The sequence below is a fragment of the Sus scrofa genome, chromosome 7, assembly GCF_000003025.6.
Source record: "Sus scrofa isolate TJ Tabasco breed Duroc chromosome 7, Sscrofa11.1, whole genome shotgun sequence".
In the NCBI taxonomy this organism is placed as follows: Eukaryota; Metazoa; Chordata; class Mammalia; order Artiodactyla; family Suidae; genus Sus; species Sus scrofa.
Window position 1 is genome coordinate 37,297,472 of NC_010449.5, and position 18,053 is coordinate 37,315,524.

Sequence of the window (18,053 nt, forward strand, 5' to 3'; positions counted from 1 at the left end):
GAGGGTATTTGAATAGAGTTAGGACATTTCCCAGCCTCAGTCATGTGCCAGCTTCATGATTTGGGGCATCTGTGTCCCAGCTGGATTACTGTTTTTGTTTTTCTTTTTTGTCTTTTTAGGGCCACACCTGCGGCATATGGAATTTCCCAGGCTAGGGGTCAAATCGGAGCTGCAGCTGCCGGCCTACACCACAGCCACAGCGACGCCGGATCCTTAACCCACTGAGTGAGGGCAGGAATGAAACCCAAGTTTGCATGGATACTAGTCAGGTTCGTTCCCACTGAGCCAAACAGGAACTCTGGATTACTGTTATTTTTTAATCGACTTTTTTACCTTACATTATTTCTTTTTTTCTTTCTTTTTTTTTTTTTTTTTGTCTTTTTGCTATTTCTAAAGTTAACTCTATATGACTGTCAGGCCCATGAAATCTCAGGCTCAACAAGTTAGTTTTATTTTTCATACACCAACACAAAAGCATATATTCACATGAGTTCCTTTTCTGAGGTCCTCAGCAACCCCTGCCACCAGAAGGACTGCCTTTTCATCTGGTGTCTGTACTGGGGTGGCATACACAGTTTGTATAACAAAAAGAATTCCACATCCAAAAAAGAATCATCTGAAAACCACTTGTCTAAACTGCTCACGCTGTAGACGAGATAACCGAAGTTAGGGAAGAGAAGTGGCCGTCTTGGGTCACATAGCAGTTGGAGGCAAAACCCGGTCTAGAACCCAGATTGGCAGGCTCCCAGTTCTCCCCAGGGACAGAGGAAAGGTTTCTTCCATCCTTTAAGGAGACACGTTTGACTTGTGGGCTTGCGATGCGGAGCTGTGGAAGGTCGGTGCTGGGGGTGGGGGTTGGGGAGGTGCGTGTGGGGATGCAGAGGGGAGAGGAGAGTTGGGGGGGACAGCACGGGGCAGAGTTGGAACAGCCCCTTTAAGCACAGCTGACCTCCAAGGGCAGGCAGACCACAGCCTGACTCATTGCAAGTTTCCCGTGGACACCCCTGGGGAGGACAACTGGGGGAGGAAGAGGCACATGTCCTCACAGGCACATTCCTCAGGTTGGGGTGGGGGGTAATTATTAGCCATCCCCTTCCCCCCCGGTCCCACCTTTGCTCCCGTGTCAACAACACTTGCCAGCCCCTCCCTGCTACCAGTCAGTCTCAGGCCGTGTGGGCATTCTCATTGCTAAGTTGGTCTGTGGGATCCCCACTCCCCAGTTTTCCCTTCGTTCAGCTAAGAACTGCGCAGGAATTTGTGGGAGCTCAACCACCCTGCCAAGGCCGGGCTTTCCCTGGAGCAGAAGGGAAGAGGAAGCCAGTTCCCTTCAGCACCCCATGAATGTGAAACCTCCCAATAGGACCCATGGCCCTACTGACCCCTTCAGACACCTCCTCCCCACTCAGCCCCACCCCCTACACGGGAGGCACCAGGAAGTCCGTGCCAGGATGAGAGTAGGCATAGCAGGCTGAGCCAGGGATGCCCCCCCACTACTCTGGAAACCTGGTGAGCCTGGAGTCCCCGGGGGCTCCCAGGGCCACAGGCCCCTCAGAACATGGCACTCTTCTGCCTCTGCTGAGAGATCCAGCTGCCAGGACTCGCATCCATCTGCAGCATCTTCATCACCCACTTGTCACGACGGGCACCTTCAATGAATTCGTTCAGGGACAGCTGGCCTGCGCAAGGGGTAGGGGGGATGGTCAGGCGGGGGATGGAAGAAATGGGGGTGGGGGGCCTCCTCTCCTTGGGTGAGCTTACCTCTCCCACCCAGATGAGACTGTGCCCTCAGGGCCTAAGCTTGAGCCGAGCTGATCAATTTTCCATTCTCCAGGAATCTCCTGGAATCTTCAAGGATTTCTTTAAGGAACTTCCTTTGCAAAGGAATTTAAGTTTTACTTTTGCCCATGGTGCCCTGGAAATTTTTTTTTTAGGGCTGCACCCGAAGCACATGGAAGTTCCCCAGGCTAGGAGTCAAACTGAACTGTAGCTGCCAGCCTAAAGATCATGGCAACGCCGGATCTTTAACCCACTGAGCAAGGCCAGGGATCGAACATGCATCCTCATGGATACTGGTCAGGTTTGTTATGACTGAGCCACAATAGGAACTCCTAGAAATGTCCTTGAGGGATCTTCTGGGTGTGTTCCCAGCCAGCTCCCTCCCTGTATAGCCTGGCATTGGGGCACAGAGCTACAGAGAGAAGAGCCCATGTAACCTTAATGGAGACTTGCCCTGTGCCAGATCTCAAGTACGTGACACCTTCAACCATTCTTTTCTCTTTTTTTGTCTTTTGCCTTTTTCGGGCCAAACCGCTGCATATGGAGGTTCCCAGGCTAGGGGTTGAATATGAGCTGTAGCTGCCGGCCTACGCCACAGCCACAGCAACAAGGGATCCAAGCCATGTCTGCGACCTACACCACAGCTTATGTGCAATGCTGGATCCTTAACCCACTGAGCGAGGCCAGGGATTGAACCCATGTCCTCATGGATACTAGTCAGGTTTATTAACCACTGGGCCACAATAGGAACTCCTTTTTTTTTTTGCTACACCTGAGGCATGTGGAAGTTCCTGGGCCAGGAATCAAACCTGTACCACTGCAGCTGCCTGAGCTGCAGTGACAACACCGGATCCTTACCCGCTGAGCCACAAGAGAATGCTCCCTTCAACCCTTCTCATCCCCATTTACCAGGTGAGGACACAGACCTGGCTGAGAGGGTAAGTGTAGCGTCTGGTCTGCCTTACTCCAAAGCTCCTCTTTTTTCTCTGCTCTTGCCCGGCCTCCATCCGCACACAGCTCCAGTAGGAGTTCTGACCACCCTTACAAACCTCATGTGCTAGTGACACCCTTCTTATTTTATGAATCCTCTCCACACCCATCTCACTATCAGGAGGTGAAGGGCCTTGCCTAAGGCCCCACAGAGAGAAAGTGGGGTGCTCCAGAGGGGCCAGCGCCGCCCCCATCCTCTCTGCCCCTGTTACCATCTCCATTCTCATCCACCAGAAGGAAGATCCTGTCCACGACTTCCTCAGGTGTGAGCAGCTGGCCTTGCTGCTCAGCCTCCATCTCCACCCTGCAGGCCTTCTTCAGCTTGTGGATGGACTGCGGGAGAGAATCCAGTGGCATCCTCGAGACCCTGCACACCCTGCCCCTTCCCCTAGGACACGTATCCCTTGGTACCTTGTCCTCAGCCCTGCCCCCCCCCCCCCCCGCCTGTGCATCTGAGCACCAGGGGACACAGATCAAAATCAAAAGTGACCTGGCTGGAGGAGTTCCTGTCGTGGTGCAGCAGAAACAAATCTGACTAGGAACTGTGAGGTTGCAGGTTCGATCCCTGGCCTCGCTCAGTGGGTTAAAGATCCGGCGTTGCCGTGAGCTGTGGTGTAGGTCGCAGACGTGGCTTGGATCTGGTGTGGCTGTGGCTGTGGCGTAGGCCAGCGGCTACAGCTCCGATTAGACCCCTAGCCTGGGAACCTCCATATGCTGCGGGTGTGGCCCTAAAAAGACAGAAAAGACCAAAAAAAAAAAAAAAAAGTGACCTAGGCTAAGGCTGTGCCTTCAGGGTCCCATGGGCATAATTCCGACTGGGTTCCCAGCTGGGTGGTCACCACCCCATCCCCACGCCATTGGTGTGTCCACTGCAAGCATCAGCGCCAATAGCCAAGGTCTCTAGGGAGGGATGTGGATGGCAGAGTGAGGGTCTAAACTCCACGATTCAGAGGAAGCAAGGGAGATTCAGAGAGGAAAAGAGATGGGGATTTTCTCCTTCTCTTTCTGTAACCGATCTCTAGCTTAATTTCACCGTGGTCGGGAAGCACACTTTAAATGATTCCAATGCCCCCCCCCAGGGCTCCCCTGCTTCAGTGGCCTGCACTGGGCACCCAGGGATACCATGTGCCTAAGTGCTTGCCCCGCCCTCCACCCCCTGCAGACACTGACCTCCACGATGTCCAGCAGCTCCAGGCGGTCGATGCAGCCGTTGCGGTCCTTGTCATAGATCTTGAAGGTCCACTTCAGCGTGTGCTCCAGGTTGCCCCTCAGCATGAGGTTCGGGGCTGCCACGTACTCCAGGAAGTCGATGGTGTTGTCCTGCATGAGGAGTGGGACCTGTGAGGCTCCCCCGGCCCCCAGAGCGCAGGTGTGAGCCCTATTCTAGGCCACCAGCCCTGTAAACTCAGGGCTTGGCCTCCTCCTTGCATTCCATGCGCCTCTGTGTCTGTGCTCTTGCTGGTCTCTGCATTGCCCCATCCTATGTGTCCTTCAAGGTTCAGCTCCAGGGTCCCCTCCTCCAGGAAACCTTCCTACTCACACCACTTCAGCCACAGGGATCTCTCTCTCCCCTTTCTGAGGTTCACAGCACCTATTATCTGTTCTACCCGTAACTGTTTCATAAGTATGTCTCATTCTCTAGGAGTTCCCATTGTGGCTCAGTGGTTAACGAATCCCACTGGGAACCATGGAGTTGTGGGTTTGATCCCTGGCCTTGCTCAGTGGATTGAGGATCTGGCATTGCTGTGAGCTGTGGTGTAAGTTGCAGACACGGCTCGGATCCCGTGTTGCTGTGGCTCTGACGTAGGCCAGCGGCTACAGCTCCAATTCGACCCCTGGCCTGGGAGCCTCCATATGCCACAGGTGCAGCCCTAGAAAAGGCAAAAAGGCAAAAAGACAAAAAAAAAAAAAAAAAAAGTAGGTCTCATTCTCTAGCTACACCATATGCTCCTCGAGAAAGGAGAGGGGTCACCATTGCTTTGTTTCTCTTCCTTGCCTCGAATAGGGACACTTTGGCCCAGAGGCAGGGTCTCATGTTTATGAATCAATGAAGAATTGATTGACTTGAGTCAGAATTTGAAACTAATGTAGTCTTTTTTGGGCCATGTGGCAGCAGGTGATAGTTCCCAGGCCAGGGATCAAAACTGAGCTACAGCAGTGACCCGAACCACAGCAGTGACAATGCTGAGTCCTTACAACTAGGGCCACTCAGGAGCTCCAGAGACTCAGGTAGTTTTGAAAGAAGATTAGAAACCTGTGTGTCCCGCAGACTTAATTAACCCCAGCCTGGCCTTGTTTCTGCTCTTCCTCAGGCCTTCATGTTCGCCACTTCCACACACATTTGCACACAGACTTTTCCTGGACAGGCACCAAAAGCAATTCCTCCGCCCCCGAGGCTGTGTCCCTGTGATTTGCAGTCACCCCAGCCCCAGTCACTCACCCCCTCCTCATCTCTGGAGTTCTGGCCAGGCTGCCTTGGAGGATGCCAGAGTGTCCTCCTTTGCTAAAAAAAAAAAAAAAAACCCAAAAAAGCAGGAAGGTAGGTGCGTCCTAAGCCCTGAGTGTGTGAACAGAGGGAGGACCATAGGGTGAGAGGGAACGAAAATGACCTTCATGACGTCATGACTTTTGTGGAAGATTCGGCTTTTCCCCCAGTCGCACAAACTGCATGGACTTTTGGCCTGGTGACAAGGAGCAACATTGGTTTATTCTTCTATCCTTAAAAAAATGACACAATTGTGTCTTAAGAGAATTATTTATAGTGACTATAACTGAATTGACAAATGTCAACGTAACTGATAAATTATAATTGGTAAAATAAAGAGGATGTTTATTTAAAGAAAAGAAAAGAAAAGAAAGAAACCTGGACTGCACGTATTTTAGGGTAGGAACCTCAGCTTCTCCAAATCAAAAATCGGAATCGTCAACTCCTCCGGGACCGCCTGTCATTCCCATGACTTTGTTTTGTTTGGTTTTGTTGCTTTTTAGGGCTGTGCCCTCAGCATATGCAAGTTCCCAGGCTAGGGGTTGAATTGGAGCTACAGGTGCCCACCTACACCACAGTCACAGCAACACCAGACCCGGGCCACATCTTTGATCTACACTGCAGCTCACCACAACCCCAGATCCTTAACTCACTGAGGGAGGCCAGGGATCAAACCTTCATCCTTATGGATTCTGGTCGGATTTGTTTCTGCTGTACCACTAAGGGAACTCCCCACATGACTTTGTAATCAGAAATGGCATTGCCAGCCCAGAGCTCCTCTGTCCCACTGGGCCAGCCTCCGCCCAGATCAAGGGATGCCTGAGTGCCCCAGGTGAGAGCCACAGGCGACCACGGCTGGCCGAAAATGAGGGAAACAGTGAAAGCCTGAGGCAAAACCAAGACAATAAAACAAGCCTACCTTAACACCTGAAGACTCTTATTCAACGTCCTTTCTCTAATTCCTCTGGTCCCCCACACTCCCCACCAGGTATTTACCCAACTGAGGTCAGACTGTAGCTATACTTTTAGTTCCTGGATTTTCATTTTAAAATTTCCCATACCTTCAGGAGCTCCTGTTGTGGCTCAGCAGTAACGAACCTGACTAGTATCCATGAGAATGAGGGTTCAATCCCTGGCCTCGCTCAGTGGGTTAAGGATCTGGTATTGCTATGAGCAGCGTAGGTTACCAACAAGGCTTGGATCCCATGTGGCTGTGGCTGTGGCTGTGGTGCAGGCCAGCAGCTGCAGCTCTGATTCAACCCCTATCCTGCCAACCTCCATACGCCACAGGTGCGGCCCTAAAAGAACACAAAAAACCTAACGAACCTGCATCTTCATGGGTACTAGTCTGTTTACCACTGAGCCACAACAGGAACTCCGTCCTTGTAGCTTTTTTTTTTTTTTGTCTTTTTGCTATTTCTTGGGCCGCTCCCTCGGCATGTGGAGGTTCCCAGGCTAGGGGTTGAATCGGAGCTGTAGCCACCGGCCTACGCCACAGCCACAGCAACGCGGGATCCGAGCCGCATCTGCAACCTACACCACAGCTCACAGCAACATCGGATCGTTAACCCACTGAGCAAGGGCAGGGACCGAACCCGCAACCTCATAGTTCCTAGTTGGATTCGTTAACCACTGCGCCACGACGGGAACTCCTGTAGCTTATTTTATATATAATAGTTTGTACCTCTTACCCACCCCCGGCCCCTGGATTTCCCCTCCCTTCTAGTTGGACAAAATGTTATCACAAGTGTTGCTCTGAGCAACCATCAACAGTGGGCAACCCCTGCTCTGTTCCTTGTGGCAATAAGGTTTTCATTTTGAGAATGGTATGTAAATAGAATCGGATAGTATGGAATTATTTTTTTCACTCAGCACAATGCCTTGGAAATTCACCCTAGTCACTACATGTATCAACAATTCTTTTCCTTTTATTGCTGAATGGTGGGCCATTGTATGAATGGTCCCTAGTTTGCTTTCTGTTTGTTCATGGAAAGTTACTTGCCTTGCTTCTAGCCCCCCCCCCCGCCCCCCGTTTTATGGAAGTTCCCTTGCCAGGGGTTGAATCCCAGCCCCAGCTGCAGCAACACCAGATCCTTTCACCCACTGCATCAGGCTAGGGATCAAACCCCCACCTCCACAGCAACCCTGAGCCCAAGTCTGCAATCAGGTTCTCAACCCACTGAGCCACAGTGAGAACTCTTCCCCAGCCTTTTAAGGAACACTGTGTAAGTTGTAAGGTGTACAATGTGGTAACTGGTTGTTTGTTCTTTAGAAGGCTATTTTCATTAGTAATTATTATTTATTAAGCTTAGTAAAAATAGATCTAGTGTTTCTTTTAAAATAAGACCTGAGTAGGAGTTCCCGTCATGGCACAGTGGTTAGCGAATCCGACTAGGAACCATGAGGTTGCGGGTTCCATCCCTGGTCTTACTCAGTGGGTTAAGGATCTGGCATTGCCGTGAGCTGTGGTGTAGGTCGCACATGCGGCTTGGATCCCGCGTTGCTGTGGCTGTGGCGTAAGCCAGAGGCTACAGCTCCAATTAGACCCCTAACCTGGGAACCTGCATATGCTGCAGGAAGCGGCCCTAGAAAAGGCAAAAAGACAAAAAAAAAAAAAAAAAAAAAAAAAAAAAAAAGACCTGAGTAGGAAAATGTATGTCAAATGGCCGGTGGGGACCATCTCTTTTACATACATCATCTCCCTCATGTCTGTTATCCCTTTTTATAGATGAGAAAACTGAGACTCAGGTTGAATAAGTTGCCCAAGAAATTCCCACCCAGCAAGCAGCAGAGACTTTCAAGCTACACGCCGTCTCCGGTTCATCAGATTGGGAGAACGTTTTTCCTTCATGCAGAATCTAAAGAATGTCTAAAAATGTCTAAAAAATGAACCTGGTGACTAGCACCAAAGGGAGAAAAAAAAACTCAAGAAAACCAAAACCACTGACAAATCTGTAGTCTCCAGATTTCTAGATTCCATAGCCTTCTGGAACTTTCTGTTCCCAACTTCCAATCTCAACATGATATGGTCTCCTTGCAGGAGGCACATGGTGCAGTAGCCCTTTTCTGATAAGTGAGCTCACCTGTGAGTTTACATCAAGCCCCAGGACCAGTTCTGGAAAGCTTCCAGCTGGGGTTAATCTCATTCACTGCAAACCAGCCCTTGTCAGTTACCATCATCCACAGGGGCCCGAGATGATGGAAGTGCCTGTCTACTCGAGAGTTAGAGCAGAAGTGACAGGCGTGTGATCTGCTCTGTGGGATTACCTGCCTCATTTCTCCCTGAATTGGTGGCAATTGTGAACCAGCCCTGACCGCCCCGCTGCTGGTTATATAAGGATCCCCAGTGACATCTGAGCTTCATCCTCCCTCTTCTTCCGTGTCAGTGCATCACCGGCGCGCACCAGAGAGGAGTGTTTCTACTCCCCCCCTGGAGGGAAAGGAGCAGCAGAGACCAGGTGCTCCTACCCCCTGGCCTCCACCAACACCCTGCTTCTGCCTCCCCAGCCTTGATGCCTGAGCTGGATCAAAGGGCTCTTTTAATTTTATTTGTCCCAGAAATCTCAGACCAATTGTCCATAAATGAGATTGGTTGATACAAAGATTGCGCCACAGTGAGAAGTGGAGTCAGGAGTTCCTGTCGTGGCGCAGTGGTTAACGAATCCGATTAGGAACCATGAGGTTGCGGGTTCGGTCCCTGCCCTTGCTCAGTGGGTAACGATCCGGCGTTGCTGTGAGCTGTGGTGTAGGTTGCAGACACGGCTCAGATCCCACGTTGCTGTGGCTCTGGCATAGGCCGGTGGCCCCTAGCCTGGGAACCTCCATATACCAAGGGAGCGGCCCAAGAAATAGCAAAAAGACAAAAAAAAAAAAAAAAAAAAAAAAAAAGAAGTGGAGTCAGGTAGGAATTTGGAGACACAAACTAAGTGGGGGGAAAAAAAAGGCTCAGTCCCTGAGAGAGGACCTGAAAACGCCTGGTAGCAGAGCTTTTCTTTACGATAGGACGCCAACTGCTGCCTAGAGAAGGGACGTTAGAAAATGATCGGTGGACGCCAAACCCAGTAGGTGAAGATTTGATGAGCAACAGGGAATTTACTTAGTCTCCCGAAGTATCTCCCTATAAATGCTTATTAATCACAAAGGAAAAATAGTCACTTGACAATGACAATAGTCACCACGCAACCAAATGATCAAAGGGAGACATCCCACTAATGGGACAAACCAACATCGGGTGCCCCCAACATGATGCACTCAGCATCCCTTCTGGGGATTTCTGCCAGAAGTGCAACCTGAATCTCATCACAAAGCAACATGGTAAAACCCAAATAAATGGCCTGAAATCTTCAAAAATGTCAAATACGGTTTTTAAAATGCTGAGATCAAAGGTTCCAAACTAAAGGTGAAGGAGGAGACAGGACAAGTGCAGTGTGTGATAAAAAACAAAAACTCCCAGTTATAATGGAGTTCCCTGGTGGCCTATTGGTTAAGGATCAGCATTGTCACTGCTTTGGCTTGGGTCACTGCTGTAGCACGGGTTCAGTCCCTCGCCAAGGAATTTTTGAATGCCTTGGGTGTGACCAAAGAAAAAGTTATAAGAAATGTCATCAGGATAATCAACCGAACTTGAATATAGATTTTTTTTTTTTTTTTTTTTTTTTGCCTTTTCTAGGGCCGCACCTGCAGCATATGGAGGTTCCCAGGCTAGGGGTCTAATTGGAGCTGTAGCCACCGGCCTACACCACAGCCACAGCAACTCGGGATCCGAGCCGCGTCTGAGACCTACACCACAGCTCACGGCAACGCCGGATCCTTAACCCACTGAGCGAGGCCAGGGATTGAACCTGCAACCTCATGGTTCCTAGTTGGATTCGTTAATCACTGCACCATGACAGGAACTCCTGTTGATTAGAAAATAGAACTTAGGAGTTCCTGTCGTGGTGCAGTGGTTAACGAATCCGACTAGGAACCATGAGGTTTCGGGTTCGGTCCCTGCCCTTGCTCAGTGGGTTAACGATCTGGCGTTGCGGTGAGCTGTGGTGTAGGTTGCAGACGCGGCTCGGATCCCGAGTTGCTGTGGCTGTGGTGTAGGCCGGTGGCTACAGCTCCGATTCGACCCCTAGCCTGGGAACCTCCATATGCCGCAGGAGCGGCCCAAGAAATAGCAACAACAACAAAAAGACAAAAAAAGACAAAAAAAAAAAAAATAGAACTTAGTAATGTTGAATTCCCTGACTTTGATCATCCATTAGGTTAAGAGGATGCTCTTGGTCTTAGGAAAGACACACTAGAATATTTGGGGTAAAAGGATGTGATACCTATAATTTTTCTCTAAAAATAGTTATATATATACACATAAATGTATATATTACATTGTGTGTGTGTGTATATATACACACACACATATGTAAACATTACACGGAGAGAATGCTGAAGCAAATAAGGCAAAATGTAAGCAGTTGGGGAATTTGGATAAAATGTATATAGTAATTACTTGTCCTATTCTTAAAATTTTTCTGTAAATTTAACATCCTATCAAAATTAACAGTTTTATTTTTTATTTTTATTTTTTGCTTTTTAGGGCCATACCTGCGGCATATGGAGGTTCCCAGGCTAGGGGTCTAATCAGAGCTAAAGCCGCCAGCCTACACAGCCACAGCAACAAGGGCCTGAGCCGTGTCTGCAACCTACACCACAGCTCATGGCAATGCCGGATCCTTAACCCACTGAGCGAGGCCAGGGATAGAACCCGCAACCTCACAGTTCATAGTCAGATTCATTTCCGCTGCGCCAGGATAGGAACTCCAAGATTAACAGTTATTTTAAAAAAAATTGGTGAGTATTATTTGCTGACTTATCAGAAGAGATAAGTTATAAGTGTATAGCTGTATTATTTCCAGGGGCTTAATAATCTTTTAGATCTTGAATTGTTATTATATTGAATTTTAAATGAATATGAGGAAGATTAATACATTTTTAATAGGGAGTATTGCCATATATGACCCGATATATTTATTTACTTTTCTTATGACATTCAACACTTTAGAAAATCACTTTCTCCCTTAAAAAGGCCCACAAACTTCCTTCCGGACAGGAGCACTTGTCTGGGACTCAAGACCTTGGGCAAAGCAACTCCTTTTGCTTCCTCATCACTTGATTTGGAATAACAACGTCTGCCCGCTCCTTCCCAGAGCAGCTGCTGACTCTGGGGAGCCTGTGGAAAGGAGCCTTGGGAAGCCTGAAGCTCACTTTGAGCCCCAGAGGGAGTTTATTAGGGTTCATCCCAGGGAGGTTTCTGTGGCTGGGATGACGCTGACTCCGCCTCAGCGCCCCCTACAGGCGACGAGGAGACGTGCACTGACCGGGACGGGGCAAAGGCGGCCCTGAGCATTCTCAGTGACTCAGTCTAGAAAGCAGAGCCCTCCCTTGCAAAAAAGTGGGGTACTCGCACTTCCTCCAGATTAATTATTTAGGTCCAACCCACCTTCTCCTCAATTTAGGGGACTTAAATAAGTATTTGAGGCAATCCTAATGGCTTAAAGAATTGCAGAGGCGCTTGACTGGATGGCCTTAAGTAACGAAGGGGTTTCCATTTTAAAATTCAGTTCCCAGGTGTGCATTTAAAAAGTATATTTTCTTAGCTCCTGCTGCCACCTAAGGGCTTGAAGAAACCCTACGGGTGGATAATTTCATGGACTCTTCCGTGGCTTGAAGAATAGAAAGGGACTTTGGCAATAGGCCGGGTAACCTCCCAGTCCCCGCAGGAGCCTCCTCCAGCGTTCTTGGCGGGTAGAGCGGACCTGTCTCAATTCGAGGGACCCCAACAAGGGGGCGCTCACGGGCTGTGCCGGGATAGCTTGGCCCGTTTAGAACGGCTCTGGAGCCCCTTATCTTTAGAGTGAGGGGGGCTCGGATGGATGCGAAAAACCAGGTGGTCCGGCTGCGGAGCCCTGTCCATAAATACACGGAGAGAGGACTGGACACCGTGTGCCTTTCTGCAGAGTCCCAGCTCGCAGGAAGAGGGCGAGTCAGACGAGGGCGGAGAGGAGGAAGAGAAGGCGGGAGGGAAGAATGATGTGGGGAGAGAAGCGTTTGGGGGAAAGAGTGGGATAGAAAAAGTGAAGAGGGGATGGAGGAAGGGCGGGGGGACTGGGGAGCCGAGCTCCCACGAGGATGCGCCTTTCGCTCCAGGACGAGACCCGAGCCATCCTTCCTGCCCTTCGGGGAACCTTACCCCGTTCCTGTCGAAGGCGCGGAACAAACATGCCCTCTACATATTGAGTGGCCTCCTCGTTGCCTGCGACCTTGAAGAAGCGCTTAAACTCGTGCATGAAGAGCGAGCCGCTGGGGCACTCCGTCAGGAACTTCTTGTACCACTCCTGCAGCTCGGCCACGTCCACCGCGCGGTTCTCCTCCCCCTCCGCCTCCTCCCAGCTGAACTGCTGCCCCATCCCGGCCCCTCTCCCCCCGGACGTCAGGGAGCAAGGGTCTCTGCCCGCCTCCCCCTGCTTCTGCCAGAGGGATTCCTTAGGCTCGGGCCCTCTTCCTCCCTGTCCTCTGCTTAGCCAGCCTCTTCATCGTCTCCTGGCCAGCTGACAGAGATGGGCAGTGTAGGGGGCTGCGGCAACGGGGCGGGACCAGGCCGTCTAATCCCCCTAAGATCATTAGAAGATTCTCCTGGAAGCTCTGACCTCCCTCCCGTCAGCTAAATTCCACCAGCCTCACCCCTCCCTTTCGCCACTCAACTAAGCTGCCAGGCAGATTCTGAAGAGGGAGAAGGGCGGGTAACTGAGAGGCAGGCATGGAGGAGGGAGAGTGAAGATGAGTTGGGAAGCCAGGGACCCTCCCATCTCAGAGTCACTCCCTGTCCCTTGGTTGGGCCCCATGCCACTCCAGGGAGGCCCATCTTGGAGATACTGGAGACTGTGAGGTCCACAGAGGGAGCAAGGCAACTCCCAGCCTGTGAAACAGGATCGCTGGTGATCTGGGTCTCGCCCTCAACTTGGCCTAGTGAGAAGCAGCTGAAGCAATGGAGTGAGGGGCTCTGGGTGAACAGCTCTGCCCGCTCGCAGACTCTGCCCCAGCCTGCTATCTGCAGCCCAACCACAGATCGTAGCCCACAGTCCTGGCAGATGTCCATTTCCCAGTTTAAATTACAAATATTTCCCTCCTACACCCTCCCTCCAAGATCTATTGGCAGGGCTCGTCCCACTTTTCTCCAAAAGGATAAACACCTGACAAAGATCTGGGAGCGTGGCCTAATTCACCTCCGAGTGCTCTTACTTTTATATTAAAGGTTCATGCGAATTTGTTGTTGAATCAATTATATTAAGAGGAAGCTGAACATGGCTAGAGAAAGTGAGAAACTCACGCTGGCTGTACACACTTCAAAGAGTGGCGGACAATGGTACTGCTCGCTTTCCTCTGGGGCCGTCACTCCCCGGCCCCAGAGATGACTATTCCACCACACTTCCTGTCCTCAAGCCTCCCCTCACTCCCACGTTCAGCGGGTGGCCTTGTCACCTCCTTCACCTCACAGGGAAGTAGATGCACCAGACAACTACTCCATCTTCCCTCCACAGACACAGCTCTGTGCACCTGTGCCCACATCCCCTGCCTCTTCCTGGTCCCTTTCCCACTCTCCACCTGTGCCACCTGGCTTCCAGATGTCTACTCAAGACTTCACGTCCACAGTCATCCCGTTCTGCACCCTCTGTTTGCCCTTCTCTAATGGACCCTTCCTGGTGCCAACATGCTTTCATTTCACCTTCATGAAAACAAAACAAAACACAATAAAAATTCACCCTTGACCCCCACATTCAGCATCCCACTGTGACTTTTTTGGACCTGTCCGCTTTTGCCTTTAGGGGTCAGAAGATAGTGATAATTAAATAAATCAATATGAAAAGTTCTATGTTATCATTCATTGCTATAAAGATGAATATAATCCAGCCCAGTCCAGACTGCATTTTATTAACTCTTTCTTCTGATTTTGAAAGAAATGAAAACATTTCAAAAGAAATTAAAGGAGTTCCCTGGTAGCCTAGTAGTTAAAAGATCTGGCATTGTCACTGCTGTGGCTCTGGTGCATCCCCGGCCTGGGAACTTCTGCATGTCATGGGTGCAGCCCCCCCAAATAAATAAAATTTAAAAATAAAAGAAATTTTAAAATCTTGCACTATGCCTACTCTTCCCTTCCAGCTACTGTCTTAATTTTGGCTCCCCTTGAAGATGCTATTTTCTGAAAACGGCACAGCAGCAGGTCTAGTCGCACATGTTTCTCACATCAAGGGGAAGAGTCTATTTCTCCCTCTCTTCAACCTGGATGGGACTTTATGGTACTCAGCCAAGAGAATGGGCAGAAGGAACACTATGAGACTTCCAAGGTCATATCACCAAAGGCGATAGGGTTTGTACCTGGCTCTCCCTCAGGACTTGTCCTTAGAACGCAGCTGCCGTGTTACGGGGAAGCCCAGGGCACATGCAGAGCTTCCAGCTGACAGTCAGCCTCAACCAGCAGGTGTGTGAGTGAGGGAGTGAGGGAACCTGCAGATGACTCTGGCCCCAGCCTTCCAGCCACCCCAGCTGATACCAAAAGGAGCAGCCAATGTTCCCAGAGAGCCCTGCCCAAACTTCCAATCTGCACGCAAAGTAGATGTCGGCAGGCTTTTTAAAGGTAGCAATAAATAGGAGTTCCCATTGTGGCGCAGTGGTTAACGAATCCGACTAGGAACCATGAGGTTGTGGGTTTGATCCCTGGCCTTGCTCAGTGGGTTAAGGATCTGGCGTTGCCATGAGCTGTGGTGTAGGTCACAGACACGGCTCGGATCCTGCGTTGCTGTGGCTGTGGTGTAGGCTGGCGGCTGTAGCTCTGATTAGACCCCTAGCCTGGGAACCTCCATATGTCATGGCAGCGGCCCTAGAAAAGGCCAAAAAAGATCAAAAAGACCAAAAAAAAAAAAAAAAAAAAGGTAGCAATAGATAACTGAACCTATCCTGCATCCTCTTCATTTTTTTTTTTTTTGGTTTTATTTTCTTTGTTTTTAGGGCTACACCCGAGGCACATGGAGGTTCCCAGGCTAGGGGTTGAATCGGAGCTGTAGCTCCCAGCCTGCGCCACAGCCACAGCCACGTTGGATCCGAGCTGTGTCTGCAACCTACACCACAGCTCACCGTGATGGCGGATCCTTAACCCACTGAGCAAGGCCAGGGATGCTAGTCAGATTCATTAATGGCTGAGCCACGATGGAAACTCCTCTTCATTTCTTGTTCTCTTCTCGACTTACTCCAACTGGACGCTCATCCCTATTGCTCCATGGGGAAGGCTTTACAGTGGTCACCAATGACCTCCCTTTTTTAAATTTATTATTTTTTTTAATGGCCACACTGACATGTGGAAGTCCCAGGGATGGGGCTTGACTCTGAGCCACAGCAGTGACCTGAGCCGCTGCAGCGACACCACCAATCCTTAACCTGCTGTGCCGCAGGAGAACTTGTGCCTACTAGTGTTTAACTGCATATGAAACGGTCTTTATTATTTGTCTCCACTAGAGTTTGAGATCCTGGAGGAGAGGAACTTCACCATACACACCAGGGAGAATTTCCAAAGCCTAGAACTCTGCCTGGCACAAGCAAAGAGTTCTGGGTCACACACAAACAGGACTTGAGTAAACTGAGCCAAGTGCTTCACACACAGAGCTGAATTCATGTGAGCTCTTCATAATTTTACAAGACCAGTTCTTGACTCCTTTGAGAGTGGTTGGGTTAGCAAATATTTGTTGATATGAAAAGATAATGGGATTTTTAGAACTGGAAGAGGCCTCCAGTGATTTTCAACCTTGCATCCATCTCATTACACCTGAAGACAACATACACCATCAGCCCCTTGGCTCTGTGCCAACAGCACTTCAACCAGCTCCGTGTGAAGGTAGTGTCACCCTGTCCGCTTCCTCATGTTTTTCTTTCTTTTTTTTTTTTTTTTTTATGTAAGAGACGTTATACAACTTAACAGGTACACTGCCCATTCATTACCAAACCATCGCACAATGTATTTTTTTTTTTTTTTTTTTTTTTGTCTTTTGTCTTTTTGTTGTTGTTGTTGTTGCTATTTCTTGGGCCGCTCCCACGGCATATGGAGGTTCCCAGGCTAGGGGTCGAATCGGAGCTGTAGCCACCAGCCTACGCCAGAGCCACAGCAACGCGGGATCCGAGCCGCGTCTGCAACCTACACCACAGCTCACGGCAATGCCGGATCGTTAACCCACTGAGCAAGGGCAGGGACCGAACCCATGACCTCATGGTTCCTAGTCGGATTCGTTAACCACTGCGCCACGACGGGAACTCCCCCTCATGTTTTTCGATATTTAAGCAACACTGAGGAGTGGTTAAAGGATGGTACTTGTGCTCAAAAGATTGTCTGAATGAAACAGAACTTCATTTAGCTTCTGGCAGAGGAATCTAAAACTCAATGGGCTTTCCTGAGGGTCAGTCGCCCATGACCTGCCCTTAAATACCGCTGAGCTGTCGAGGTATAAATATATCGTTTTAAAGAGGATTAGGACTCCACAGAGAATGATAGCTTGAAGTGAGGAACAACAGTAAGGATTTAAGGAGGGCAGGGTTAGGAATTGAGCAGGGATTTGCAAAGAGAACCCTGGGGATCATGGGCATTCAACCCTAAGCCTGGCTCCAGGGGGAAATGCTTGCAAGCAATAAACCAGTGTCTGCAGAGTCCTAGATGGGCTGGGCCTTAAGCCCTACTGTTGTCTTCACACTCATGTTCTTGTGACCTGATAGGACCTTTCCTTGCTGAAGCTTAAACTCTCCCGCTGCCGCCTTAGTCAGGACCAATGTCAATCTTGAGACAACAGGGATTGCGCAGTGGGTTATGCTTCTTGCCTTTGTCCATACATATTTACATCTTTTTTTTTTTTTTTTTTGGTCTTATTTTAGGGCTGCACCTGCAGCATATGGAAGTTCCCAGGCTAGGGGTTGAATCAGAGCTATAGCTGCTGGCCTACACCACAGCCATGGCAATGCCGGATCCTCAACCCACTGAGTGAGGCCAGGGATCAAACCTGCGTCCTCATGGATGCTAGTCAGATTCGTTTCCACTGAGCCATGATGGGAACTCCCATATTTACATCTTTTATTCCTTAGATTATTTCCCCCCAGTCAATCTCCTTAACTATAAGCTTTAGGGGAAATGATAGTACACTTTGCTAGTGTGTAAGGCCAAATAAATCTGGACTTTAGGTTTGAACGGTGTGCATCTGATATGTGGGCATCTGAGTGCAACCCAGGCTTTAAAAACTAGGTTCAAAAGCTGCCTCTGCTGTCACTAACCTCAACTCAGACAAATCAGCTTCACCTTTTCATCTCAGTTGCATTTGTAAACTGAAAGTGCAATCAAGTGGACAGGTCATATTTGGTTTTCTCTCCTATAAAATAGGGATAATAATAGTAACTACTCTATTGGGTTTTTATAAAGATTAAGATCACATCTGTAAATGACTATGTAAAATGCTTGGCATAATATATGGTGGTTATTATAAGAAGCATGTTACATGTTTTCTTATCTAAATTAAACTGCATAGCCATTGTAAGTATTATCCTCAGCTTAGACATATCAAGGTCTTTTCCAGCTGTGCTTTTTTTTTTTGACCAAGCCTGTGGCTTGCAGAAGTTCCAGGGCCAGGGACCGAACCCTCGCCACTGCAGTGACCCAAGACACAGCAGTGACAACACCAGATCCTTAACCCAATGAGCCACCAGGGAGCTCTTCAGCTGTTTTTTGTTTTTGTTT

At 49.4% G+C, this 18,053-nt stretch overlaps 1 protein-coding gene across 1 annotated transcript; it reads right to left on the bottom strand.

The window, feature by feature from the left end:
• On the bottom strand, positions 430 to 13,687 carry GUCA1B (guanylate cyclase activator 1B). Its single transcript, XM_005665993.3, is given in 5 exon segments — positions 430 to 1,676; positions 2,979 to 3,099; positions 3,937 to 4,086; positions 12,483 to 12,506; positions 12,508 to 13,687. Coding segments are annotated over 5 exon segments (615 nt in total). The 5' UTR covers positions 12,700 to 13,687; the 3' UTR covers positions 430 to 1,548.